The sequence below is a fragment of the Molothrus aeneus genome, chromosome 21 (assembly GCF_037042795.1).
Source record: "Molothrus aeneus isolate 106 chromosome 21, BPBGC_Maene_1.0, whole genome shotgun sequence".
Lineage (NCBI taxonomy): Eukaryota > Metazoa > Chordata > Aves > Passeriformes > Icteridae > Molothrus > Molothrus aeneus.
The window spans coordinates 4590107-4618076 of record NC_089666.1 but is presented as its reverse complement, the minus strand read 5'-3'; the positions used below and the strand labels follow the sequence as shown (position 1 = coordinate 4618076).

Here is a 27970-nt window from a genome sequence, read left to right as displayed (position 1 = left end):
CATGTGCATGTCTGTGTACGTTCCTGTGGACACGTATGTGTGTGTGGACAACAGGGGTACCAAGACCATGGCCAGGCCCCCACACCATCCCTTCCCCTGCCAGACTGCACTGCGTCCTTCCCAAAGGATTTATTAAAACACAGAACAGAAACCGGGACACACAGAGCACGAAGCGGATGCAGGGGCGTTGCTTACGGCTGCCGGTGCCACCACGCTCGAGGCATCCCCATCCCAGTTCCAGCTGTCCCCTCTGTCCCACCCACATCCCCTCCATCTGCCTGCCCCAAGCCCGGCACATGTGGACCCTCAGCCACACCACAGCAGTGCCAGGGATTCCAGCAGGGCAGCAACAGGCGTGGGCTTGCTCCAACACCACCAGGATGAAGAGACAGCCCTTAGGGGGAAGCTGGGGAGCACAGCCGGCCGGGACATGGCACCACTGGCCTCCACTCACCCCTACACCTGCCAACACAACCAGACAAACACCGCAGCTCCAGCCCTCCCTCCCTCCCTCCCCTCAGCCCACCTTGCCCAGACAAACTCTTCAAGTCTTCAATAAGAAAGTGCAAAAAATGTACACGGACACAAACCCCCAGCCCCGCCGCTCCCTCGGGGGCCGCAGCAGGCAAAGCACACTTGAAGCGGGAGCGGGACAGCGCGGCAGTGCCGGCAGCAGCAGCTTGTCTTCCACACAGGCAACGCTGGCACAATTTCCCTGCCGACCTCTGGCAACAGCGGCTCGTGGCCAGGGACAGGGGGCTGTCCCCCAGGGCTGCTGTGAGAAGAGAGGAGGGCTGTCCATAAGCCAAATGTGGACCCTCCCCACCTGCCAACCCCACCTGGGATGGGCTGCAGGATCTGCTCCCACCTCCACTGTGGCTGCTTGAGGCAGAGGCCACAGTCAGGTACTGGCACTGGGGGGCAGCCCAAAATGGAGCTTCCATTTAACTCCCCACCCCTTCAGGTTCCCCATCAAACAGAGCACAGAGAGCAGGAAGCACAGCCTTACCTCAGCTAGGAGTGGGAGCTGCAGGCAAAAATCATGGGAACTGCTAAATATCTGTGGTGACAGAGGAAACACCTTGCTCACTAGTGTCCTTTGGCAGCACTCCTGGACCACCCAAATCCACCCTCTGAATTTCTCTGCCCAAGAGCAAAACCCCAACCTACCAGTCACATAGGGTCCCAGAGGCATCTGGCTGTAGTTGACAATCCCACCTGGCCCAGGACCGCGGAAATTTGGCCCAAAGCTGTTGTTGAAGATCGGGGCAGAGCCAAAGGAGCCCTGGGGAGGCAAAGAGGGAGAAAAGACACGGGCCTGCAGCCCTGCCCTGACCATGACCCTCACAGTGAGGGCTCTGTGCCCGTCCCCACAGACCTGGGCAGCTGGATCCCCTCCACGGGTGGCCAGGCGGCTGAGGATGCTCCGCTCTGACATCTGCAGCCGGGCAGCCACGGGCGGGATGCGGGACAGCATGGAGGGCAAGCGTGTCACATCAGCCTTCATGTCACTCAGCAGCTCCTCAAGCTGGTTCAGCACTGCAAGTAAAGCAGGAGCTACTTGGGGGGATGGCTGTCAGACCCAGCAAGCTGAGAGGAGCAGGCAGCTCCTGGCTGAGAGAACACAAGATGGGGCTGGCTTGGCTCCCCAGGTGAGGGTGGGGAAGCCTTCCCAGCCTCAGAGCAGACTCCCCCAGCCCTGCAGGCACATACCCTTGTGCAGGACAGCGTTGGCAGGCTTGTTCCCAGCCAGGGACTCTTTGGAGAGGTGCTGGTGGCTCTCAGCAAGGCACTCCACTTCTGCCAGCCGCGCGTTCAGTGCCATGGCCGGGTGACTGGGGTCTTGGGTCATGTTGAGGTACGCCGCCCTCCGCAGCTGCTCCTCGATCACCAGAGCCTGCTCCAGCAACTGGGAGGAGCAGAAGACAAAGGATTCAGGACCAAACCCTGCCCCACTATAAACCAGTAAAAACAGAGCTCCTTGCAAAGTCCACTCCCCATTTCACTCACAGAAGATGCTGGCAAATTCCCCCCTGGCTTCAGGGTGCTGCTCTGGTCCTCCCACCAACAAGGACTCACCAGCCTTGGACCTGCCACTCACCTTAAAACGCCGGGCAAGGAACTTGTTCTTCATCTCAAGGTAGTTCCCCTTGTGTATCTCTGACTTGAAGGGCTCGTTCAGGATCACGTAGCGTGGGTCATTCTGGATGTCCTGCCAGCGGGCATAGCCATGACTGGTGTGGGAGAAGTGTCAAGGGCAGAACCAGCCAGACAACAGCCTGCCCACCACCCCACAGTGACACCATGACCCCAAACCCTCTTCCCTGCTCATCACTGCAGCTCCCACACCCCCAGAGAGGCCTCTCTAGCCTCGCTGCCTCCCGCTCTGGCAGGTCAAAGGGTACGTGACAATTCCTGCCAACAGCCAGTAGTCGTGTCGGCGGTGCCAGATGTCGTAGATCTTGCCAGAGGACATGGCAGCCCTCTCCTCATTCTGCCACAGTGTGTGCAGCTCTGTGAAAGCAGAAGCAGAAGGGAGACAGCCTGGTCAGGCAGCTGGACTGCAGGTCAATGCACAGCACGTGGGCAGGGTGAGTGATGGAACCTCCCAGGAGCACAGGCACAGTGCAGACCCAGGTCTGCTGCTGCCAGCAAAGCACCAGCCCATCCATGGCCCATCACAAGGGTCACATTGCTTGAACAGGTTCAGAGCCTCTGCAGCAGCTTTGCAGAACAGGCCAACATCTCACCTCTCACTCTTACCTGTGAAGCCACCGTCAGCAATGTTGAACATGAATCTGAAATTTATGTTTCTGTCATCCTTCTTTCCCTCCTCCTCTTCCTCTTTGTCACCATTTTGCTGGGCATCACTTGGTTCCTTCTCCTCCTCCTTGCCATCCTCTGCTTGGCAAACACAAGGAATTGGCCTGTCTAATTGTGCTCCACCACTCGACCCACCCCTGCCCCAGTAACAGCCAGTCACTGCTGCAAAAGCCACCAACCCCTCCCAGCAGGTCCCATTGTTAACACAGGCAGTGCCCACCCCAACAGGGTCTTGTTCCCACTCGTGGCTCCTGAGCACCAAGTGGGGCTGGTGGCATCTTTGCCACCACCCTGTGGCACGCTCTGTCACTGTGCCAGGCACTGGCCTCACTCTGGGAATTCTTCCCACTCTTCTCTCTCCAAAGCCTCATGCCTCACCTGGTTTGACTTCTTTATCCTCCCCCTTCCCTGGGCTGCTGCTCAACTCTGCCTTCTCCAAAGGCTTCTCTTGCTCTTGAATCCCCTCGTCTGCAGGAGGGAACAGGCCTACAAGAAATGCTTGACATGGAAAGTGCTCTGCAGGGAACAACCTACTTATCCAGACAGAGTTTTCCTTTTAGGGTAAAGTAACTATTGTTTGTACATTCAAGATGCTCAAAGAGAACATCCTTCTGCATTTTATCAAATAAATGCATTTAGTTTCCCCTCTTCCTTGAGACATCTGAAGGGACAAATGCCCCCCAAAATGACCATTTCATGCAATTTACAACTTGTTTTTTCAGGAATTTCTGCAGGACTTTGTCACATTCAGGTTTCCCATAGTGACACAGAGAAGATACACAGCCTCACCTTTCACCAGGGGCTCAGAAGAAGGCTCAGCCTTTTCACAATCCTCTTGCTTCTCTTTTCTTGGCCTCTCCTTGCTGTCATAGCTTTCTGGGGGCTCTTCACTCTCCACCTCAGCACTTGCAGGTACCTAAAGGCCAAGCACCCATCCCAGATCAGCCTGGCCCTCCCTTCCCTAGGGAGTACCCCAAGCTCCCAGGCAGAGCAGGGAAAACTTCCTGGAGGAGATGCTGAACAAAGCCACCTCACCTGGCTGTCAGACACCTTCCTGGGCTTCTGTTCCACTGAGTCCTTTTCCTCATGGAACCCCAGTTGTGCTTCTGTTTTGTCTGTAGGAAGAGCAAAGCTCGGAAGCTGTTGAGCAGGATCTGATGGGTAAAGCACCTGCAAAACCTCCTGGAGTCTTGGCCCACCTGCCTCCCAAGGCAGACCCCAGCCACAACCCCCTGGATACCTGCAAGGGCCCCTGGTCCTGTGTGTGTGTGTGCTGGACTGGCCGGGACAGGCGTGTTGGGATCTGAAGACACAACCTCGCTGGATCTCTTGCTCTCTGGGCCCTCAAGAAGCAGGTCTGGGGTGCTGTACTTCCCATTGACATGCTCAAACTCCTGGACCTGGGACAGCCACACATGGTCAGGTCAAACAGAGCAGGGATGTTCCCACCTGGTGCCATGGAGTCAGCGTGTCCAGGCTGCTCACCCACAGAATGACCAAGTGGCAGGATTGCTGCACCAACCCCATTGGGAAAAGTGTCCAGAACATTCTTGAAAAGGCCCATTCATAATTTTACTCACCCACCTTCTTCCTTACTAGTGACATGACCCCGATGCGGGTGAGCACGTGCTGGCGAGACAGCCCTTCCCGGGGAACGCCGTCCGCAAAGGTCTCGGCACCATCGGCCCCAGGCTCACACAAATGTCTCATAAACAGGGACACATATGCCCTGCAGGCAAGCCAGACTTCAGCCCTGGCCCGTGGCCTCCCTGCCCAACCCAGCACACACAAGATCCCATCACCCATGGATGAGGAAAGTCTCACCCCCAGGGAGGGAACAAGAGAATGAAACAGACACTGCCTCCCCAAAAAGAGCCCACGGTGAAGGGGTGCAGGCTCCCAGCCCTGCCTGCCTGCCAGGACCTCTGTACCTGAACTCCTTCTCACTCTTCCCTCGCAGATCCCGGACCAGCCAGTGGGAGTTGAAGGCATCCTGGGGTGGCATTCCCCAGCGCATGATGGCGTTCAGGAACGCCTTGCGCTGCCGGGCGTTGAAACCCAGAACCTGCAGGAAACAGAGGATGACAGAGTGGCCTCAAGCAACACAGGGCTTCCTGGAGCCTCACAGCTGTGACAGGCATTGCTGGGCCAGGGCTGATGTCCCAGTGATTCAGCACAGAGGGATCCAGCCCTCAGGCAGCCCGGGCACAGCATTGGCCGTGCTCTGGCTGAGGCTCACCTCGATGTTCCCCCCAACTCTTGCCAGCAAAGGAGGGAGAGGTTTGTCTCTGTCAGTCTTCAGCTGTCTCCGTGATTGTCTTCTGCCACCTAGAGCCAAGAAGCCTCAGTGATGGATGGGCCAGGCACCAAGGAAAGACACCTCATGTGCCCCAGGCTTCCTGCCCTCCCTCCTGATGGGAGCAGAACCCATCAGAGCATCTGCCCAGACTGCAGGGTCCCTTCCAGCCACCACTCCCCAGGCCAGGACACTGCTCTGCCCTTCCCAAGCAAGGGAGGACCATGCCTGGTCCTCGTGGTGGAGCAGACCACAGTCCTGCAGAGGCCAAGGAAGAAGCTGGCTGCCTCCCCTGCCCTGGAAAGCTCCTCACCTGATGGAAAGCAGGGACACAGTCCCCTAACAGAAGCCCTGGGCACACCAGTCCCTCCAACCCAGATATTTCCGATGCTTCCAAATCCCAGGGAGTATTAACAAACACATCAACTCACTCTGGCCTTCTGGCCTCTCTTCAAAGTCTTCATCCTCATCCTCAGAGCCAATGGAATACTCTGACTGGTTGTCAGAGAGCTCGTCCTGCCACTCTGCAGAACACAAGGGAGGCCAGGTTAGAAGGCCCTGCCTGGGGGGATGTGCTGGACAGGTCAGAGCCTGCTTGTGGGTACGACAGACATTCACTGCCAGGCAGCAGGAGAGGGGGACACTGCTACAGGAAATCATGTTCTCAGCTTTTACAGAATTAACATTCTGTTATGCAGCAAAAACCAACTTTGAAATACTTTGCCCGCAGACATGTCTTTCCTAGATTCTTCCAGCAAAACCAGAGTTTAGAGACCAACAAATAAAAAGAAAAAAAAATTGAAAATTTCTACACTGGCAAGTTTAGGAATCTGGGAAGTACAGATCCAGGCAATCTACCAACTGCAGAGAGACACCAAGTGACAGCTCTGTCTGTCCCAGCCAGGAGCCAAGCACCTGTGGCCGTACCTTGGTCCTCCTGAGAGGTGTCATTGTAGTTGACCTGCTTGCGGATTCTCTTCCCCTTCCCCAGGTTCCTGGCCAGATCCTCCTGCTGCTGCTCATAATGGTGCCGCAGCAGCTTCTCCCAGTAGTCAGGGTCCACGTTCTCCTCTTGCTTGATGATCTCCCGTTCCACCTCCTCCTGCAGAGCCACAGACAGGGAGCTCAAGCAGAGAGAGAGAGAGCAGGGAAGGTCCTGCCCCATGCAGGGACAGGAGAGGGAGCAGAGGGAACAAGGAGGGGATGTACAAAGGGGTGATTGTAAGACATGATACTGATCACATTACCACACCATCCTCTTCTCTCACAACATACTGAGCCACTTTAAAGGAGCTGAGATACTCATTCATGTTCTGCAGCTCCGTGTCGTCCGTCGCATCCTGGTTTCGGTCCAAAAGCTTCGAGATGGCAGCATCATCATAGTGGATCACACTGCTGTCATCTACATCCTTATTGTCACCTGAGAGCAGAGCAAGGGGAGCAGCAGCGCAGATCAGGGGGCTGGACAGTCTCCTCCAGAGCCAGGCAAGCTCAGCTGAGGGGATAAGTCCCAGCAAAGAGGGGCTACACACCTGGTGGGGTGCTACCATGCTTTTTTTTCATGCCAGGGGTTGCTGCACCCCCTTTTGCTGACAGTGTGTCCGAGAAAGGGGTAACAGCATCAGGCATTGCAATCCTCTGTCCCTGAGACACCATGCCTGTGGCACAGGGAGAGAAAACAGTGAGCCCCAGCAGCTCAGAGAGAGCCCTGCCCCACACAGAGCATTCCCACCTCACCTTCCACACCATCCAGAGAGAGCCCTGCCCCACACAGAGCATTCCCACCTCACCTTCCACATCATCCAGAGAGAGCCCTGCCCCACACAGAGCATTCCCACCTCACCTTCCACACCATCCAGAGAGAGCCCTGCCCCACACAGAGCATTCCCACCTCACCTTCCACATCATCCAGAGAGAGCCCTGCCCCACACAGAGCATTCCCACCTCACCTTCCACATCATCCTTGAAGAGTTCTTCTGTCCCGAACTTGAGGATGTCATCCAGCTCTTGTTTGGTCATAGAGCCTGACTTGGAGCCGAGCCCCGGGCGCACCACCAGGTGTGTGAGCATCATCTTCCTCTTGGCCACCTGGGTGATGCGCTCCTCCACGGAGGCCCTGGTCACGAAGCGGTAAATCATCACCTTCTTGTTCTGCCCGATACGGTGAGCTCTGCTGAACGCCTGCAGGCAGAGGGTGGAGCTGGAGAGGGTGGCACCCTGCCACGTGGACAACAGGGCCATGCTTCTCACCCTCCAAGCTGCATGAGAGGCACCCGGTTGAGGACAAGTGAGAATGTCACAGGGGAGAGCCAGTTTTATATGTCAGGTGTCTCCTAGGCTGCAGAGAGGCCAGGAGAGGGTGAAGGAAAGGGACTGCTGAGCAGAAACACCCACAAACACAGGAGAAAGTGTCAGCAGCTCTCAAGAGCAGATACTGAAATCCCAGTGAGGGTGTGCAAAGAGAGGGCACAGCCAGAGAGGTACTTACTACACAGGAAGGAAAAGGGAAAGTCAGAAACCTGGATGTCATTGTGGGGATTCCAGTCAGAATCATAAATAATGACAGTGTCGGCCGTAGCAAGGTTTATGCCCAGACCACCGGCGCGGGTGGAGAGGAGGAAGCAGAACTGCTGAGCCCCAGGAGCTGAGAACGACAAACCCAGAGGTGGGAACAGGTGAGACAGAAGGAAGCACAGCTCACAGAGAGGAGCAGCACCATTTCAGAGGGACAGAATGGCTTCCAAAGCTGACAAGCAAGAGGCACGGGTGTCAAGGAGTGAAAACACATTGCTCCCTGCGAACCAGGTGCTGCAGAACCCAGCTCCAGAGCAAAGGGGAAGCTCTGTCATCTGCTGAGGTCTTGGAGGGAAGGGCAGGAGCCCCTCCAGCTGAACAGCTGCTGGCACACTCAGGGTTCCTCGTGGGAACCAACTCAAGGGCTCAATGGCGTGGTACGAGCAGCCCCACCGTGCCACAGGGAGCCAGACCTGCGAGTGTGGCACAAGCTCTGGGCACTGGCAGACAACCTGCTGCTGGCCACACACTGTCATGCCCCCCCTGGCCCCCTCAGCAAGGCAGGAAGGCGAGTACCATTGAACCTGTCGATGGCCTCCTGGCGCAGGCCGCCGGTGATGCCCCCGTCAATGCGCTCGTACTTGTAGCCTTCATACTCGAGGAAATCCTCCAGCAAATCCAGCATCTTTGTCATCTACAGGGCAAGGTGAACCTGGCATGAGAGGGTCTGCATGGCCAAACAGCCCTGCCTCCCCTGGGGAGCTGCCCTGCCCCAGCATGGTCCTTGCCCACAGCCCAGAGGTCTCGGTGGAGGTGGCACAGCAGGGCCAGCAAAGCAAGCACAGCCAACAGGCACAGCCAGAGGAGCAACACTCACATCCCATCTTCTACAGGCAACTCTGCCAGCAGGAAGGAATTGTGTCTGACTGTCCCTCCCCAAAGAGGAGCCTCGTGATTGTTGTCTCTTTTCTATCCTGAGCTAACAGCTCTTAAACACGACAGGCAGTCCCTCAGGAGTGAGCTGGGACAGCCCTTGCACCATTACTGCCGTGGCTGCCTGGGGGAGAAGCTGTCACCATCTATTCCACCTATTTCTGTCTGTTCCCAGCACAAATTTCCCATACATAATTTAAACAAATTCCTTTTAAAAGGCATTTATTATTATCCCTCCCTGCTCTCACCTGCGAGAAGATCAGAACTCTGTGACCGCCATCCCGCAACTTCTTCAGCATCTTTTGGAGCAGCATCAGTTTCCCAGAAGATTTGACCAAAGAATTCCCATCATAAGATCCATTGGGCAGCACAGGGGCCTCCTGTAAAGGTACCATGGTCAATGCTCACAAGGACAACCTGCATTAACTTCATGGAGGACTTCACTTGCATTTCCAAAACAAAAAATTAAGTCCTTGTATGAAACCACTCGCATGGAAACCCACAGTGTTAACCAAAGCAGGATTATGGAAGCAGCTGCTACTCAACACTCTGAGACATGTCCAAGGGTGCAAAGGCAGGGGACATACCACAGCTGCCACAGGGAACAGGTATGGGTGATTGCAGCACTTCTTCAGGTCCATCATGATGTTGAGCAGTGAGACCTGGTTCCCACCACCTTTCGAATTCAGGGCTTCAAAGTTCCTTGTCAGTATGAATTTGTAGTACTTCCTGCAGGAGGGAAGATGGGACAGGCACCGTGTTAGCTGGGGCAGGTGTGGGACTGGCACAAACGGGAGGGCACTGAATTAAACCCCCCTAGTGTCACTGGAGATGCAAAAGGGACATCTGGAGGCTTTTAAAAGCAATTCAGCACCTAGGGCTGGGTATTTCCAGTTGCTCTGGAGGGATCTCAGCCCTGGCAGTGGGATGGACTGAGGGGCACAGGACCTCCACCACCACCCTCTGCTGGGTGCCAGCCAGGGGGAAGAAGTGACAGGGAAGTGCCCTGAGCTGCAAGAGATGGCACTGAGGCTGAACAGGTCAGCCCACAGAACCAGAGCTGGGGCAGCAGCAACGCTCCAGGCTGACCCAGGCACGCCAGCAGCACAGGCCATGTCCTAGTGCCAGGAAGGGGAGAAGGGGATTCATTGTTTTCTTTGTGCCCCCAGAGCCACAGAGCCACACTGGCAGCCTCCCACGCCCCAAGGACTGCACAGAGCCCAGTTCAACCACATGGAACATTCCTCTTGGTGAGACACAAAGTACTCCCACTCTTCCTGCAGCAGGCCCCAGGCCAGCAGGGTGCCTGTGACCCCTCAATCCCCACTGACACCTCACCATGCTGGGGGAAGCCAGACACCCCTGGAATCACTCACTTCTGCATCTGGCTCAGCTCCACGCGCACGATCAGCTCTGTCTTGGCCGGCATGTTCTTGAACACGTCGGCCTTGAGCCGCCGCAGCATGTGGGGACCCAGCAGATCATGGAGCTTTTTGATCTGGTCCTCCTTGGAGATGTCTGCAAACTCCTCCAGGAACCCCTCCAGGTTGCTGTGGAAGCAGCCAGAGCCCCATGGCACTAAGCAACAGGGGCAAGTGAAAGCAAAGGGATCTGCAGCTTTATGACTTAAAAACCAGAGCAGAGCTCTCGAGGCACAAGAGGAGACAATACTCATGAGGAGCCACCCTGATGGCCTGGGTAAGTGCAACTTACTTAAACCTCTCTGGAGTCAGGAAATTGAGCAGGTGGAAGAGCTCTTCCAAGTTGTTCTGGAGCGGAGTCCCTGTGAGGAGCAGCTTGTAATCGATCTTGTAGCTATTCAGCACTCTAAAGAACTGGAAAAGAAATAAGTTTGGGTGACAAGGACTGCAAGGAACCAATGTTTTACTGTGGACTCCGCAGGGTGCACGTGGAGACTGAGCAGTGATCCCCATGCTGGGCATGCAGAGCAGGGTGCCAGCATGTCCTGCTCCCAGCCATTCCCACTGAGCACAGGCAGAAATCCTGTGTATCCTTGGCTCACACCACTTGTCTCCTCCTTGGGTGAGCATCCCAGGAGCTGGAAACTGCACTGAGCCTCAGGTAAAGGGGAAAGGAAGGAGAGGGATCAACTCCCTTCCATGATAGCAGCCAGGCTGCTGCCTCTCCAGCTGCTGAAGGGCTTTTAATGCCACAGGATGTTAAAGGGAAAAAAAAAATCACTCAAAAACACCTGCCACCTACTTTGGACTGGTTGTTCTTCAGCCTGTGTGCTTCATCCACCACCAGACAGGCCCACTCTATGGAGCCCAGCACTGCCTGGTCAATGGTGATCAGCTCATAGGACGTGAGCAGGACGTGGAACTTGATCTGGGCTTCCTTCTGGAGGAGCAGAGGGAGAGAAAAGCTGGGATAAGAACAGCCAACAGGACAGCCTCCACCTTTGCTGCTGCTGCATGGGATCCAAGATGAGAAGGGCTGCACTGCCTGGCACAGAGCTGAGTTGTGCCAGCAGAATACCCCAACATGAGAACCAAGCAGGGGGCTACAGATATAGAAAAGCTCTGGCAGAAATCTGTAAAGCTCATCACAAATCTTCTACATTTGTAAACAACGCCAGCTTCCCTCTGTGGGAAGCTGATCAGGGACCCTCTCCAGGTCAAATTCTGCCTTTCTTACTGGCAGGTAAAGGGAAGTGTGATGGTGTTCACAAAGGTCTTAGGATGAGGGAGGAGACGAGGATCTGACTCCATGTTTCAGAAGGCTTGATTTATTATTTTATGATATATATTATATTAAAACTATACTAAAAGAATAGAAGAAAGGATTTCATCAGAAGGCTGGCAAGATTATAAGAATGACAGAAAAGGAATGATAAGATGATAGAAAAGGAATGATAACAAAGGCTTGTGACTGACTGAGACAGTCTGGACAGCTGGACTTTGATTAGCCATTAATTAGAAACAACCAACATGAGACCAATCACAGATGCACCTGTTGCATTCCACAGCAGCAGATAACCATTGTTTACATTTTGTTCCTGAGGCCTCTCAGCTTCTCAGGAGAAAAAAAATCCTAAGGAAAGGATTTTTCAGAAAATATCATGGTTACAGGGAAGGGGCAGGCACGCCCTCAGCTCCCACCTTCATCCGGAACACCTTCTTCCCGCTGCGGATGGCGTTGTCCTCAAAAGAAAACTCATTTTCCCGGATGACCGAGCGGCTCTCCTTGTCCCCCGTGTAGGTCACCACGTAGAAGTCGGGTGCCCACATCTCAAACTCACGCTCCCAGTTGATGATGGTGGAGAGGGGGGCACTGACCAGGTATGGCCCTTTTGAGTGGCCCTGCTCAGGGAGACAGAGCCCAGGCTGATCTCCCTGTACCCAGCAGCTCTCAGCCACCTGGGGGCTGCTGGGTGCTCCACTCACCTCCTTGTACAGGGAATACAAGAACACAATGGTCTGCACCGTCTTCCCTAGCCCCATCTCATCAGCCAGGATTGTATCTGTCCCTTGTGCCCAGGAGAATCTCAGCCAGTTCAGCCCTTCCAGCTGGTAAGGGTGCAGCGTGCCTCCCGTGGCATCGATGTACCACGGCTGCTTGTCAAACTTCACTGTAGGCTGAAAGGAGAACCACGGCACAGAGCAGTGAAAACCACCTGCCCCTCCTTCCCCTGAAGCCAAGCACATCCCTCTTTAGGTTTGTAACATCCAACAGCTCCAAAAGAGACACAAATGCAGTCCCTGGCACAGCCCAGCCCCCGGCTCCTCACAGCAACACCACTCCAGAATTTGCAATGGAAACAGGGTCCCCAAAGGAACCAGAGAAGGGCACAGACAGCCCACCCTCCCTCCAGGTTCCCATGCCACCACACAGTCCCCACCACTATCACTCACATCCACGAGAGGTGTTTCTGGAGGCTTTTCCAGCTTCTCCTCTTTCAGCTTTTTCCCTTTCTTGTTCAGCTTCTTCAGAGGGCGCGTGTCCTCCCCCAGCATCAGCTCCCTGTGACATCCAGCACACAGCAGGGATGGCAGGGGGTTACTCTTCTCTTAGCCAAGGGACAGAAACACCTCCCACACTCCATTTCCCCTCTCTCCACAGAAGCTCTTCTGGCCCTGTTAGCACGGGCACTCACTGATTTTCCCCTCACAACAGTCCACAGAGTCTCCAGAATGAAGAACAGCAAGCACAGAGTACTGTGTTTTTCCCCCAAAACAGGCAGCATGGCCACGGAGACCATGAATGTCATGGCAGTGCAGACACAGGGGAAGGGGAGCACAGGCTGGAAAAGAGCAGGTGGGATTGCCCAGCAGCCCTGAAATGGCACATCAGGAGGGCCAGCCTTCCTCAGTGCTCTTTGAAGATAAATCACTGCAAGCAGTGTCAATGTGTTCAAAATGAGGCACCTCTGTGTCCCCCTTGCCCCAAACCTCTGCAGGGGCTGCCCTGGCTCTGCCCAGCTCCCCCAGCTGTGGGCTCATACCTGTGGTTCCAGTAGAGGAGTTTGAGGTTCTCATAGTAGGGGATGTCTATGTCATCGATCTCCCAGGTGCACTGGTCATAGGGCAGGTCCTTCCACTTGATCAGGTAATGGATGTCTCCCTTCTTATCAAAGCTGTAACACAGGGCACAGAAAGCTGATCAGGGAATGCCACCAGCCCCAGGGAACAGCTCTCCATGATCTGCCTCTGCAGAGCTGGATGCTTCATCCTCTGCCTTCACTTACAGACCAGGACATCCAAACTGAGGTAGAAAAACAAAATATCAACACTTGCAGCAGAAATGTCTATTCAGCTGTGAGTGTGTCAACCCATTAAGCTTTACAGGCTGCTTTTCCTTTCCACTAACAACCTCATTTCCCTGTTTCACCAGGCCTGGATGGATACTAGTGCTTCCCCTCTCACCTCCAGCATTCACCACTCTAGGAAGTTCTGCTCACACTAAAAACAGAATAAACACAGTTCCAAGTGTGACTCTGTGCCTACAGGGAAACCTGCTGCCTTGTTAGTGGCCAAGGTAAAGCTCACATGAAATCAGACAGGCAGCTTTAGTTCTTTCCTGCCACGCAGCCTTCCAGCAGAGCTGCTGCTTGGTATTTCAAGCTGCCACTTGAAATGTAGAAATTGAACAAAAACATGTCTCCAGCCACTCGATGCAGAAAGCCCATCTGCACAGAACATCTCATTCACAGGGAATTTCTTCTACAGAAAAGAAATATCAATGTCAAAGCTATGTAAGAGAGCTGGCCACATGCTCCAACTCTTCTCCTCAGCATCAGAATTTAGAGAATGGTTAGGCTGTAACAGGACCCAAACAGTATGACTGGGAAGAGTGGAACACTGTGCATCCACCTTTAGGAAATCGGTTATAACTTTATTTTCAATGTGTAACATAGCAGAAATGAAAATAAGGCAGCATGGATCCCCTTCCAGCCTCAGCTTCAGCCCAGAACCAAACCTCCAAGGCAACAGAGACCCCAGCACAGGCCAGGAGCTGAAATCCCACCAGCCCAAGGTTTTGGCCTTGCAGAAGGATGGCAGAATTTCCCTCAGGCTCCTGACCTGTGGTTCAGGATGCGGTGGATCATCATCCACTCAGGTTTGATGCCGTAGCGGTAGAACCGCTCCTCCATCTTGGCATACTGGGGGTCCTTGTTCTTCCTCTTCTCCCTCTGGCTGTCCTCGTCCCCAGAGCCGTAGTCAAAGGCCGGTGGCTCATCCATGTCGTTCTTGCGCTGGTAGTTGCGGTACATCACGGTGTGGTACAGCTCCAGCTGCAGCAGGACGGGGCCACGCTCAGCCCGGGGCACTGGGCACAGGGCTGGGCAGGGGCTTTACACCAACGCCACAGGGGCTCACCTGCAGCTCCTTGACCCAGGAGCAGTGCCAGTAGGACAGGCCTGCCCATTTCACAAAGAACTCTCGCTCGGGGATCCCCTCCAGCGCCTTGGGCGGGGGCAGCGCCGGCTGCGGGGCGGCGGGCGGCGGCGGGGCGGGCGGCGGCTCCCTCCAGGCCCAGTGCAGGATGCGCTGCACTTTGCCCTTCAAGGGAGGGCACTGGGGGCACAGGGGCAAACAGGGAAGAGTTTAAGGTGAGACCCTGCCAGGGGACACAGGGAAGTGGGTGGGCAGAAGGGGGACCTCAGTGCTGAGCGGACAGCAGCCAGCACAGGGTGCCTGAGAAGTGTCCGTGACACTTCTGCATCCCCCATGGGGACAGGTCTTGCCACCAGGTAGAAAAGGCCCCTCTTTATAGGCCACATGTGGAATAAGGCTTGACATCCCATCAGAAACCAGGCCGGGAATTGCCAGCCAGCAATTCCCACAGGGAGACCACAGAGGCAGCAGAGCCTTCCAGAGCCACCCCGCACCCTCAGGCACATGCACCTGGCAGTGACACTCCTCAGGGAGGGGTTTGGGGCACAGGGCAGGGCTGTGAGGGGCAGCAGCAGCCACTGGCAGGGCAGGCAGGTGTGGGAGCAGGGACAGAGTAAGGAAAGGGAATGGCAGTAACACTCACAGTACAGCGTGGGCAGAGCCATTCACCGTTTGGGATCTCTGGCAGTGGTGGGTTCAGGCAGTGAAGGTGGTAGGAGGACGGGCAGGTGTCACAGCACAGCAGCTCCCCTCCGTCCTTACACACCCGGCAGAACTCCATGTGGTCATCCTCCTCCTCCTCCTCCTCGCCACCATCCTCTTCCTCCTCCTCCTCCTCCTTCGGTTCCCACTGGATGCCCTCCTTCTCCTGGGGAAGCACAGCCAGTGTAACCCAAGGGTTTCCCCCACCAGGCCACCCACTCCCAAGGGACCCCGACCCCACTCACACAGTGGGGGCAGCTCCACTTGCCCTCGGGGGCCTTCTCCAGCTCGGGGTCCAGGCAGACCAGGTGGTAGGCGCGGGGGCAGGTGTCACACAGGATGATCTCCCCGCCCTGCTGGCACACCTCGCAGTAGTCCTGGTGGTCGGTCTCGTACCCGTCCCCCTCTTCAACTGCAAGCAAGGGACAGGGGACAGTCAGAGGGGTGGCAGAGCAGCAAGCTCTCCCGGAGGGAATGGGACACGTGCTCCTCTACCATACAGTTAAGGAAATAAGGACAGCATTTCACCTCAGACCCCTCCTGTTAATTCCCACTACCTCTCTGTCCCTCAGCAGCACAGTTCACCTTTGCACACAGCATCATCTCACCTCTGTCTCTCTTTCTCTCTCCACACTGTATCATCCTTTGGTTCCTTCAGGCTCTCAATGGAGAATGCCAGAACCTGGAGAGGTTGCAAGGGAGGCCGGTCAGAGAAACCTCCCCAGGCACCAGCACCAGCTGCAAACGCACCATGCAAGGGTGACATGGCCAAGGACAGGACTCCTCTCCTGGGACTACTCTGCTCTTCCTCAGGGCTCCCTAGCACAGAGGCAGGAGCACTCTCAACACAGCATGGAAGGGAAAAGGAGCAGAGAAACGAGGCCTTGCAAGGGCCAGAATGGCTCATCTCAATTCCCAGCTCTGCCACAAACTCCTGGCATGGAACTCCAACCTTCCACTCTTCCAGCATGCAGCAGGAGCTGCCTACCTCCAGCACCAGGGCCCTCACAAGGCCACAAAGGCACAAGCAATTCCCTTCACACACACCAGACATGGGGCCAGCCAGCCAGCTGGCCCAATTGGCCTTACCAACCAATGGGGATGTTGGCCAGTGTCAAACCCTAACTGATCCCCAGCTCAGAAATTGCCCTTCCATTTCTTGGAAGCAAAAATCTATCAGAAAAGCTAAGAAGCCAAAGGATGTTGTGCCTGGATCTGAACTATCTCATCCCAAACAAGGACACAAGACAGAAAAGCAACATGCTCAGTACAGGGGGCTGCTCTGCAGAGCAGCACGAGGACAGAGGTGCCATGGCACAACATCCACCTGGGAAGGGATGAAGGGACGCACACACAAATGTGGTCACACAGCCACTGGCAGATCCTGACAGATCCTTTCCATGGCTCACATGCCTCCCTGTCCCTGCATGGCTACCACAGCTCTGCCACCTGCCTCTGCCTGACTGCACACCCCACACAGACAAAACATCCCTCACCCTCACACAGCCTCACCCACAGCCTGCCCTGCCCTGCTGGGAGCTCGCCACAAGCCACATCTCTCCAGGGGCTGTTCCTCAGAAAATCACTTCCCTTGAAACCCCACAAATTCCTGGCAGGCACGAGCCCCCCAGCAGCAGGGCCTGGACACCAAGAGAGCACCTCACACTGCACTCACACAGACAGGCACAGGCACATCCTCAGTGCCAGACACAGCCCGGAGCCGCACGGGCCAGGGGAGCACCATCAGAACAGGGAAATCCAAACAGAACAGGAACAGAGTACAAAGGATGGCCTACTCCTCTTTTTCTTTTTCCTCTTCTTCCCTCTCTTCCCCAGGCCAGCTGAGCACTCAGAGCGCATGGAGGAGCTGTTGATGCTGGCACTGTCAAAGTCGGATTCTTCCCGTTCCTCCTCTTCGCTCTGCAGAGGGCAAAAGCAAAGCACACCCAGTCCAAGTGCTGGCATCCCAGCTGTCATTCCACTGCTGGGACTGTTCTCCTGGAGAGCAACAACCCTATAATCCCACTCTGTGCATCCAAAGGCCCCTTTTTCCAGATCCTGGCAGAACTTTGCTCCCTCTCTCTGTTTGGACACCCATTTCAGCCCTGCCATCCCTCCTGTGTCCATGCATGCAGGCATTCACTCCTGGCATTCCCACAGCATGAAAGGAGTCAAAACAGGCCCAGCATTCCATGGAGTCAAAACATAATAATGCATCTGAATTCTTATTCAAGCATGCAAATCCCCAGCCTGCACAATCCTAACCAGGTGTTAAGGCTCCTCCTGCTCTTAGTGACTCTCTGGAAGGTGAACCTGTGGCTCTAGAGCACGGGAGGAATTTTTTGTGATACATGATTGAAAATCTGCAGCAATGAAGCTCTTTGTGACTCTCTGGAAGGTGAACCTGTGGCTTTAGAGCATGGGAGGAATTTTTTGTGATACATGATTGAAGATCTGCAGCAATGAGTGGCTCCGGCCCTTCAACCTTCAACACATGGATGTGCTTGCAAACAGGTTGTGTTATGGAAATTAGAGCTGGAACTGCAACAGAGTGACCTGAGGGGGTTTGACCAATATTATCAACACCTAGAAGAGCCCCACCCCCAGTCACTATTATCTAAGGAAATTATTCTTTAAAATGCTGTTAACTCCTTGAAACACTCCTGATACTGGTGCACTGAGAAGAGCCCAGTGTGCTGTGGCTGGGCAGCTCCAGCATCCCAGGCAATGCCACGGGACTCCAGCTGCCGTGGGCAGGCCCTGCTAATGCAATTAAAGCATCCCAGCATTCTCTGTGATGCACGGTTCAGCTGCAGTGCAAGCCCTGAAGAATTCCTTTGCAAATGAAATCTGAAATGATGGCATTATCACTGCTGAAAGTAAACAGGGTCACGTGGTTTTAGCAAAAGCTGTGGCCAGACACGAGTCTCACAAATCTGAGCCTGGACAGGGGTGCAAGGGGATGTGCTGATCAAGGCCCCAAAGAGGGGCACAAGTGAGGCTGTGACACCCCTGACACGGGGTGGGTGTACCTCCCCAACAAGGGTTTGTCCCAGTACCTCCCTCCCAGACCCAAAGCCCCACAAACTTACAGAGGAGCCCTTTTTCCTTTTGCTGGAGATTCCTCCAAACCGAAATTTCAAGCCTGCCATCTTTTTCCCTTTCCCCTTTTTCTTCCCGTCTTTGGAGCCCTTGATTTTCTTCCGTACACCTGGACCTGAAGAAATGGAAAACTTGTCTGTTACTCTATAAACAACTGTCACCCAAAATCACCCCCCAGCACAGCAGAACAGCACCTTCCCAAGGCAGAACACAGCACAAAGGGAGATCCCTCTACTTTCCCGCTACTGCTCAGCTTAATTAATTGCCACAAACTGCCAAACATCCAGCAGACCCAGAGGCTTGATCTGCCATGGTTCATGAACCATGAAGAGGTTCAAGGACCTCTGCAAGGCCAACAGGAGCTGCAGACACCACTCTGGTATAGAAATGTGCCCCCTGTTGACAAATTATCTTTTGTCCCTTTAAAAAGGAAAGAAGCCCAGAAGTTTCTCTCCTCAACTGGGTAAAAAGACATCTTAGGTGAAGCCTAAGAGACTTCACCTCAAACTTAAGGATAGCTAATTAGACAGAAGCCAAAAAGTCCCACCTAGGCAATTTACAAGAAAAAGAAGAGAACAAAGAAACCAATGGCTTTTGTGAGGTGTTTTACCAAGAGCAAGAACCTCTTGGACCTAGCTCAGTTTTTCTCTGTTTGTTATTTTGCCGTTTATTAAACCTTTTCATTTCCAACACTGCAACAGAAGCCATCCTGCTGATTTTATGCCTCCAAAAGTAGCTGAGCTATCTTAGGTGAGTAATAGACCTCCAAGAGCTCATGAGACCTGGCTCGAGGAGGCTCCTATTACCCTCTGGAACCCTCAATTCCTCCCCGGTTTGCTGAAACTTGTGCTCTGCAGCCTTGTGCCAGCTCTGCTGGCAAGAGCAGCCCCCCACAAGTGCTACCCACCCTTTCCCTCCTTGGTCTTGGCCTTCCTGATGACAGTGGGCAGGGCAGAGGGCTGGGGGCTGGCAGGGAGTGCTGGGGAGATGGTGACAGTCTCCACAGCTGCAGCCACAGCGGCCGCAGCCGCCGCCGCCGAGCTGCCCTTGAAGGGGTTGTTGGCACTGAACTCTCGCCACTTGGCACCCAGCACCGTCATCATCTTGGACATGGGGATCTTGGGGTTCTTCTTGGCAATCAGAGGCCTGCAGGGGAGAGGGAGAACCACGATTAGCAGCGCTGTGCTGTGTGTCTGCTCCTGCACTCACGTGCTGGTGCTTCAGCACAGAAGATGTGGCAGCGTAAGATGTGGTACTTCAGCCCAAAAGATGTGGGAGAGTGAAATTCCCAGCAGGAGTTTCATGGGGAGGCAGCAGAAAGCAGAGCTTCCTCAAGCAAATGTAGGCAAGGGGGAGCACACCTAAATCTCCTCAGAGACTTCCCTTCCCTGAAATACCTGCTGGGCTCTGAAAGGCTCGTGGTGCAAGCAGAAATTCATTAACACTGTTTTTCTCATTAAACTTTTCAAATAAGCATACACAAAATATTGGGCTTTGGAAATTCATTAACACTGTTCTTCTCATTAAACTTTTCAGATAAGCATAACAAAATATGGGGCTTTGGAGAGCAGGAGAGACAAATGCTTCAGCTGTTTTCCAGTCAATCCTCCAAATAAACGGAGTTCTGAGGACTGAGTTGGGAGGAAGAAGCGACAAGGAGCTGGTGATGCAGAACTGACTTCACAACTTCATCTGCTGACTGAGCAATGCCCCCCAACCACCAGGACCACAGTTCCCTACCTGAGGAACTGGCTGAAAGCTTTGTAATTCGTCAGAGTATGGTAATCCTCTTCTGAGAAAACGTAATCTACGTCATCGAGACCCCATTCCTCCATGAGCTGGGCTGAGCTCTTGGGCTCCTAGAGATTTAGAGAGTCATCATTAATGCAAACTCTGCAGATGAGCAGCACAAGCCTGGCTCTGTCATGTGCTCCATATCTCCCTAGTCAGTGATATGCAGGGATTTGTTTCTGGGATTTATGAAATAGCCCACGCAAGCGCTTAACAAATTAATGTTTCATGCAGTCCCAAGAAACAAATTAACAAGGCACCACGGAAATGCTCCCCACCACGTAACACTATGCAAGGCCTTGGCAGGTTTCACAGCTCCAAGAAACTCAACTTCTCCCTGCACTCAAGATAAATACCAAGGAAATAGAACTTTTCCTGTCCCGGTCATACACCTGCAACCTCATCCTTGCCAAACCCAAGGGTTTCCCATGAAACCCTCAACTCCCCTTGTCCAAGCCTGGCTTTAGGCACTAGCACTAGCTCTTTTGTACCTTTAAACTTCCATCCTCATTGTCATCCTCCTCTTCATCCTTCTTCTTCCGTTTTGGCTTTTTCTCCTTCTTGTCTTTCAGTTTTTTCTTCTTCTTTTTGTTGGGAGAATAGTCACTCCCTTCACTTTCCGATTTCTCCTCCATCTCCTCTTCATTTTCTGACATTTCATCATTGCTCCCCTAAAACAGAAAGGGACAGTGAAGAACAAGCCTGTCCCCACTTCACTCTCCTCCCACATGAAACTGCCCATCTCCAGTGGATGCATTCTCCTTCCACACAGTCAGAAAGGAGCAGGCTTTGATGGCTACACTCTCCTAGAAGAGCCAGAGCAGAGACTGCCCAGGAGATATTTTTGTTTATTTCTAGAGAGATCATGACCCACTGCACAACACTGACTGTAACAGAACTAATTACCACCCCAAGGAATGTGGCTGCCTGCTGGGCAGAGCACTCAGGTAACTCCCTGGGCTGCCAACACACACGGCCAGGGCATGTCCAGCTGTGGCTGTGTTCACAGGGGTCCTAGGATGAGGGAAGAGACGAGGATCTGAACTCCATGTTTCAGAAGGATTGATTTATTATTTTATTATATATATTACATTAAAACTATACTAAAAGAATAGAAGAAAGGATTTCATCAGAAGGCTGGCTAAGAATAGAAAAAGAAAGAATGGTAACAAAGGCTTGTGTCTCGAACAGAAAGTCTGAGCCAGCTGGGCTGTGATTGGCCATTAATTAGAAACAACCACATGAGACCAATCCCAGATGCACCTGTTGCATTCCACAGCAGCAGATAACCATTGGTTACATTTTGTTCCTGAGGCCTCTCAGCTTCTCAGGAGGAAAAATCCTAAAGAAAAGATTTTTCATAAAAGATGTCTGTGACATCCAGCCTCCTACCAACCAGCACACCCAAACCCTTCTCAGCAGGGCTGCTCATCACCCAGCCTGGATTGGTATCAGGGGTTGCCATGATCCAGGTGCAGCACCTGCACATGGTTTTGTTGAACTGCACGAGGTTCCCTCCTCGCTTGTCCAGGTCCCTCCAGATGCCACCTGGTCCCTGGGGGCACTGAGAAGCACCAGGGCTCGGCAGGGCTGAGGGACAGGCTCCAGCCAGCACAGCGGACAGCGCCCAGCCCCATCCCGGTTCCCTCTGCCCCTCCTGCCAGGGATGCTGATCCCGGGGCTCGGCCAGTCCCTCCCGGCTCGGAGCAGCCCGCGCCTCTCCTTCAGCAGGGTTAGGAACAGCTGGAATTGGGCACAGGATAATTGGTTTCCATGGGAACTGCTGCAGTACAGGTTGAATCTCCCTCTCCGCTGCCTTCCCTGCCAAGGACCTTCATCTGCCTGTGCTGGGATTCCAAACACAGCCGGGCTGTTCCGAGCGGGTTTTTTTCCGCAGGATTCGTGCATCGCCTCCAGCTCTGGCGAATTCCCACAGCGGGGCAGCCCAGATAACACCCGGGGATCGCAGCAGGCACAGGCACCGGGCTCACACCACAGCCTGCACTTCATTCCCACCCTCCTCTTGCAGGGTCCTAGTTGCTGGCAGCTTTAGTTTTGGAGAAATCCAGCAAAGTTTGCCCATTTCTAGCTTGGCACCACCCTGTCGGCCAGAGCGAGTGGCCACAAATGGAGGCCATTTTCCATGGGAAAAAGAAGTCATTTCCCCAGGGTCTGGGTATCAGAAAAAAGGTGGCATTTGGGGCTCTAAGGGCTTGCCTGGTCCTAGCTGCTGGCAGGTTTAGATCTGGAGAAATCCAACAAAGTTTGGCAATTTCGAGCTTGGCAGCGCTCTGTTGGCCAGGGTGAGTGGCCACAAACAGAGACCATTTTCCATGGGAAAAAGAAGTCATTAGAGAGAGTCCTCTAGCAGGGGTAAGGCTCATCTACCCCCAAAACCCTCGAGAAGGAAAAGGAAGCCCCATCTTTTACCCCCTGACCCCGAGGGCAGCCTGGGTGTTGCCTCATGTCAACAGCTCCAGCACCAGCTTCTCCCTGGCTTTGAGAGAGGAGGGGACAGTCTCCCACAAGTGGAATCTGGTTAGAGCTGCCCACACAAGGCATTAATTTAAAAAAATAGGGGCTCTCAGCCTGTTATTTCCTCCCCACCCCCAGCTCAGCAGCAGCCAAGCTCAGCACAAACTGCACACACAGCTGCAGGGCTCAGGCAGGTCAGCAGCAACACCAAAGGGGCAGAGGCGAAAACACCTTGGAGTTGTGTTTTATTTTCTCCCTCTCAGAAAACAGCATAGAGAAAAAAACTGTGCCTAAGAATGGGAGAGGTAGAGGGGGCAGAGGGCCTGTGTGGTATCTGCAGAAAGAGAACATCACCATGGCCACGATGGAAACAAGCTTCCTTGGGGCCAGCAAGAGGCAGTGCAGGATGGAATCACCTGTTTTCAAACCAGCAGCTCATCACACTCCTGCCCACAGCACAAGCACCTCAATGCAATGCCCCATCCAGCCCCTCTGTTTACAGCTCCCTTGGCAAGGGGGGGTCGTGCCCAGCTGTGCTGGGTGAGCAGCTTCTCCCCAGCCCCAGCAAGGGAAGTGGGGGGCTGAGGAACCATCACTGCTCGCCCTTTCTTCCCAGCAGCCTGGCATTCAGGCAGGAAAAGGGCCAGCACACAAGAGGTCTGCTCCTGTCCTCGTGTCCAGCACTGTGTGGGGATGGCACAGTGAGAGGCAGAGCCCATGTGGCACAGGATCAGTGAGCAGTGCCAGGCAGCCTTCTCGACCCAGCAGCACAGCTCCACTGCAGCCTCAGGCCTGACCCTTGAGGACACAAATCCTCACCTTTGTTTTTTTACTACAGAAGGCCTGAGAGTCCTTCCCTGTGCCAAGCCCTCGAGGCCCCTGGACCATCTCATTGCAAACAGCTGGAATGAGTGCAGCCAACACCAGCATCCACAGAAACCTCCAAGCCCTGCCCTGATCATGTCCCAGCATGGTGGTTTGCATCTCCCTCTGTGGGAACATGAGCCCCAGATGCTGTGTTGGTGCAGACTGCTGTCCCCAGAGGCTGCACTGAGCAGGAGGAGCTCAACACGTGGGGCTGGACAGTACCACTGCACACATCAGTGTGAGAGCTGAGCTGTGCCTGTGGGGCAGGAGCCTGCATCACTGCCAGCAGGCATGGAGGCACCTTCTCTGCACAGCCGCTCCCCAGACAGGGCACACTGCCACTCCTGAGCAGCCAAGCTGGGAAAGATACACCAGGGGCAAAAGAGACACCTCCCCAGGCTGAGAGAACACCTGCTCAGTGAGGGAAAACCCCAAGAATGACCCTTCTTTCCATCCACAGAGACTCAAGAGGTGCTTGCCAGCAGCACTGAGCTGCTGCCTCTGTGCCACAGCTGAGGAGCCCCAGCCCTGTGAGAAAATGCAGTGTTACCTCCTTCTTCCTCCTCTTGATTTTGGCAGCCTTGCCATCTTTCAGCTTCTTGGATTTCTTCTTTTTCTGTACCACAACCTGGTCTTCTGCAAAAAACTCATCCAATCCTTCCAGCACCCCATCATCTTCTTCTGGGGACAAAAGGGACAGCTCACATGGACAGACTGCACAGGCACAGGACACCATGCTCACCACGACAGAGGAGCACACCTGAGCAGCAGTTTCAGGCCACAGGACTCAGAGCTCTGTGGCCTCTCCTGCAAGGTAAAAGCACTTGGCTTTTACCTTTCTGATCCCAGGTAGAGCTCACAAAAACACAATGAGTGGAGGAGAGGAAGGGTTCATGAGGAAAATGGGTGCCACAGCTGCCAGGCTGTTCTGGGCTGCTCTCACCAGCTCAGGGACCCAGCCCTGGGCAGAGGCACTGATGCCAGTGCACGCCTCCCCTTCCCATCATTATCTCCCCAAACCCAGTGCATCCCAGCCAGTCTCCACACAGCTTTAGGCCTGTGTCTTTATTTTTGATTTCTGAGCTCACACAGCAACACCACTTTGGGGTGGTCAGGACGTATTGATCACTTGACTTCTGAGAGGCCCTGGCACAGGCTGCCCAGAGAAGCTCTAGATGCTCCATCCCTGGAAGTGTTCAAGACCAGGCTGGACAGGGCTTGGAGCAACCTGGGATAGTGGAAGGTGTCCCTGCCTATGGCAGGCGGTGGCACTGGATGCTCTTTAAGATCCCTCCCAACCCATCCTGGGATTCCATGATTCACTGATTCATGCTGTGCTGCTTTAGGTCTGACAGGGTGGGCATCGCTGCACCAAGCCCAGCCCGGAGAACCAGCCGGTCCACGGGCACGGCCCGAGAGGGAACCGGCTACCGAGGAGCCGGCACAGACCGCTCCGGTCCGGGAAGCGCGGATAGCGGGGAGCGCCCGCGGCACGGCCGGACCCACGGGGAGCGATGCCACCGCCCCGCCCGTGCCCCCCGCCCGCCGCCGCCGCCTACCCGACACGTCCTCCTCGTTGTCCGCGTCGTCCAGCAGGTCCCGGGCGGCCGGCGGGCCCCGCATGCCGGGCGGGGCAGCGCCCGCCCCGGGCCGAGCACCGGGGCCGAGCCGGGTGCGGCCGCTCCGCGCCAAGATGGCGAGAGCCGGCCCCGCCCCCCGCGGGGGATACGCCCTCTGTCACGCCCATCGGAACTAAGCCACGCCCCCTCTGGCACACCCCCTGCTCGCCGCTCCCCGAAAAGCCTCAAATCCCCCCAACATGACCCCCGGATCCGCAGCCGCCACCGAGCACGGGCTATGAACAACTCTGCTGCTGTTTATTGCAGAAAAGTGAAACTGTACAAAATGGCCGTCAGCGGCGGCGGGGCTCAATCCTCTTCTTCCTCCTCCTCCTCATCCTGGTTGATCTGGAAGTAGCGTAGCTCATAGCTCTCCTTGCTGTTGGCCACCACACGCAGCCAGTCCCGCAGGTTGTTCTTCTTCAGGTACTTCTTGGTCAGGTACTTGAGGTACCTGTGGGAGAGGCATGGCTGACAGCGGTGCCCCTCTGCTCCCTGCCAGCCCCCCAGGTGCCATTTTGGCTAATAAATCTTTATTCCCACCTCCAACAGGACCAACACATCCCAGTGGCCGCCTCCTACCAAAGCTCCTTCCAGAAAACACTGCAACCAGGGAATCATACCACAATGCCATGACACAGACCCTAGGAGATCGTTCTTGTCCCAACAAGGCTGTGACCCCAGCGCTCTGCACCCACCCCAGAGGGAATCTCCCCTGGGATGGTGGATACCCGCTGCTGGGATGTGCCAGGTGTGGCAGCAACGTGGAGCAACAGCGTTGGGAGAAAGGCAGGCGCTCGCAGGGCAGGGCACGCCCACCACCCACACAGCTCTGCTTTTCCCAGACGGCTCCTGAGCCACCTCTGCCGTGGCACAACCCCGGTGTGCCGGTGCCAGCCCAAGGACAGGCAGCCAGGAGAAGCAGGCAGAGGGCCAGAGCACTACGGGACGAGGGGAACAATGTGACACACCCCAGCACAACCACACTTTGCTGATGTCAGCCCAAGGAGGACCAAAACCCCACGAGATGAGGGGAATAACCTGAGACCTTGTCTGCAGATACCCCTAAACTGTCCCCTCAGCCCCTTCTGGCTGCAGGCCCCTCATGGCCCAGCCCAGCAGCCTTCTCAGCTGGAATATTAACACATTCCTCTCTCACAGATCTGGGAAGAGCAGCCACTCAGCGAGTGCCAGGCAGCACAAATTCCAGCACTGGGACATCTCCTCCCAGGCAGCCCCTGCAGCCACAGGCTCTCAGTGCAAACTGGGCACCCTCTGCCAAGGGCCATCTGTGGCCACACTGACCAAAGGCCCAGCAGGACTGTCCTGCCCCAGCTCACCTCTTGGAGAAGGGCACCTCTGATGTGACCGTGATCTTGCTCTTGCTCCTCTCGATGGTCACCACGCCCCCGCCCAGGTTTCCCGCTTTGCCGTTCACCTTGATCCGTTCCTGCAGGAACTGCTCCTGCAGGAGAACACGGCTGTGAGCTGGGGCCACAACTCCAGACAGACACAGCCCCCAAGGCAGGCTGTGCCTGCTGCTCTGGAGCTGGGGAACAGACACCAGTGTCCCCACAGCTCAGGAGAGCCCCTTCTTCAGGCCAGGCTAATCCAGCCCATCAAAGCCACACCTGGGTGAGGTGCTCAGGCCTGAATGTATCGGTCTGGCGTGGTGGGGATGTTCCTGCCCTCCAAGGGGAGAGACAGCCAGGACAGTGGGGTCAGGCTCCTCTGAGCTCCCCCCAGCCCCAGGCTCGCCAAGGCCCCTGCTGGAGTGCAGTGTGGACAGGCATAGGTTCATAAGCCCAAACTGCAGCATCCCTGGCCTCGCTACATCCCTGCCATAACACAAACTTACCCAGCAGAGACAAACAAGCAAACTGCCCATGCACAGGGACAACGCTTTGTGCTTTAACTACAAAGTGCCCCAAACCCAACCTCATCCCCAGCCCCAGCACTCCCTGTTGCTCTGCCCATGGGATGGCCTCAAGGGAGCAGAGCAGAGCCGAGGGATGGCCAGGGATGTTTGGGGCCGCTGGGAGCGGAGCATCACCCTGGGAAGGCCCCCGAGGGCGGCGGAGCCATCACGGCTCCCGAGGAGGCCCCGAACTCACAAAGTTGGCGGCGTCCATGATGCCATCCTCGACGGGGTGCGTGCAGTCCAGCGTGAACTTCAGAACTTGCTTCTTCTTCTTACCACCTTTCGCCGCGGGCTTCTTCTGCTGTAGGGGGAGAGAGAGCGAGGGTGAGCGAGAGGGAAAGGGAGGGGGAGCGCCCTGAGGGACGGCGGGGAGGGGCCGGGCCGAGCTCCGGGCTGGCGGCGAGGGGAAAGGCCTAGGCCTGGATTGAGATCGGGAACAGCGCGGTGGGAATGGGGCTCGCCTGCTGCCCGCCCTCACGGTCCGGATGGGCGGCGGGCGTCGCGTGGAGCCGCGGGAAGGCGCGGGCCGGGCCCGGCCCCACGCGGAAAACAGCGGGCGGGGGCAGGCGGCGGGGCTGGGGCAGGCTGCGGGGATGTCGGGGGCTCGGGGCGGAGCGGGGGGTGTCCCGGTGGCAGTGGGGGCAGGCTCGGGGCGGCGCTGGCCAGTGCCGGTCCCGCGCTCACTCACCGCGGGCGCCATGGCGGCTCCGCGCGAGGCAGAAAGGGAGCGCGCCCCGCGCGCCTGCGCACAACCGCACTCCGGCCGTCTCAACCGAGCGCCTATGGCGTCGATCGCTTCCGGTCCCGGCCGCGCAGGGAGCCTGCGAGCGGACAGTGATGCCTGGAAGGGCGGGGCGAGCGCAGGGGCCGGGATGTGGGCGGGGCTATCGGGGGCGTGGTCGGTAGGGCGCGGGCGGCCGGGAGCGGGGGCGGAGCCTCCGGAGCGCGGAGAGCGGCACGTGCGGGGTGGGGGCACCGGAGCATCACCGGGCACGGGGTGACCACCGGGCACGGAGTGACCCCCGCACCCCGGAGTGACCCTCGTCCCCCGGGAGCATCACCGGTCACG

General features: G+C 55.7%; 2 protein-coding genes across 5 annotated transcripts; both read right to left on the bottom strand.

Moving 5' to 3' along the window:
* Positions 1 to 114: 114 nt before the first annotated feature.
* On the bottom strand, positions 115 to 25050 carry CHD5 (chromodomain helicase DNA binding protein 5). 4 transcript variants are annotated; one of them, XM_066563961.1, is made up of 42 exons: positions 24921 to 25050; positions 23912 to 24042; positions 20511 to 20690; positions 19969 to 20087; positions 19136 to 19374; positions 18219 to 18343; positions 16923 to 17046; positions 15372 to 15538; positions 15068 to 15292; positions 14407 to 14604; positions 14110 to 14321; positions 13032 to 13163; positions 12442 to 12550; positions 11974 to 12165; positions 11689 to 11889; positions 10790 to 10927; positions 10280 to 10401; positions 9943 to 10116; positions 9154 to 9295; positions 8815 to 8946; positions 8210 to 8327; positions 7639 to 7763; positions 7069 to 7300; positions 6652 to 6777; positions 6367 to 6539; positions 6047 to 6221; positions 5551 to 5643; positions 5063 to 5151; positions 4755 to 4888; positions 4408 to 4552; positions 4064 to 4223; positions 3859 to 3938; positions 3613 to 3739; positions 3202 to 3309; positions 2764 to 2904; positions 2406 to 2514; positions 2102 to 2234; positions 1714 to 1909; positions 1379 to 1539; positions 1171 to 1285; positions 1010 to 1060; positions 115 to 775 (listed from the first exon to the last, which is right to left on the bottom strand). In XM_066563961.1, the coding sequence occupies exons 1-41, from the start codon at positions 24982 to 24984 to the stop codon at positions 1053 to 1055; spliced, it is 5874 nt and encodes a 1957-aa protein (XP_066420058.1). In that variant the 5' UTR covers positions 24985 to 25050; the 3' UTR covers positions 115 to 775; positions 1010 to 1052. The 4 variants fall into 4 exon arrangements, with proteins under 4 accessions (XP_066420058.1, XP_066420059.1, XP_066420060.1 ...); XM_066563962.1 differs by having other exon boundaries at positions 115 to 772; XM_066563963.1 differs by having other exon boundaries at positions 2764 to 2901.
* A 167-nt stretch (positions 25051 to 25217) lies between these two features.
* Positions 25218 to 27697, bottom strand: RPL22 (ribosomal protein L22). The gene is made up of 4 exons (XM_066563960.1): positions 27590 to 27697; positions 27095 to 27202; positions 26321 to 26445; positions 25218 to 25434 (listed from the first exon to the last, which is right to left on the bottom strand). Exons 1-4 carry the CDS (start codon positions 27599 to 27601, stop codon positions 25290 to 25292), a joined length of 390 nt encoding a protein of 129 aa, XP_066420057.1. The 5' UTR covers positions 27602 to 27697; the 3' UTR covers positions 25218 to 25289.
* Between the last annotated feature and the right edge of the window lie 273 nt (positions 27698 to 27970).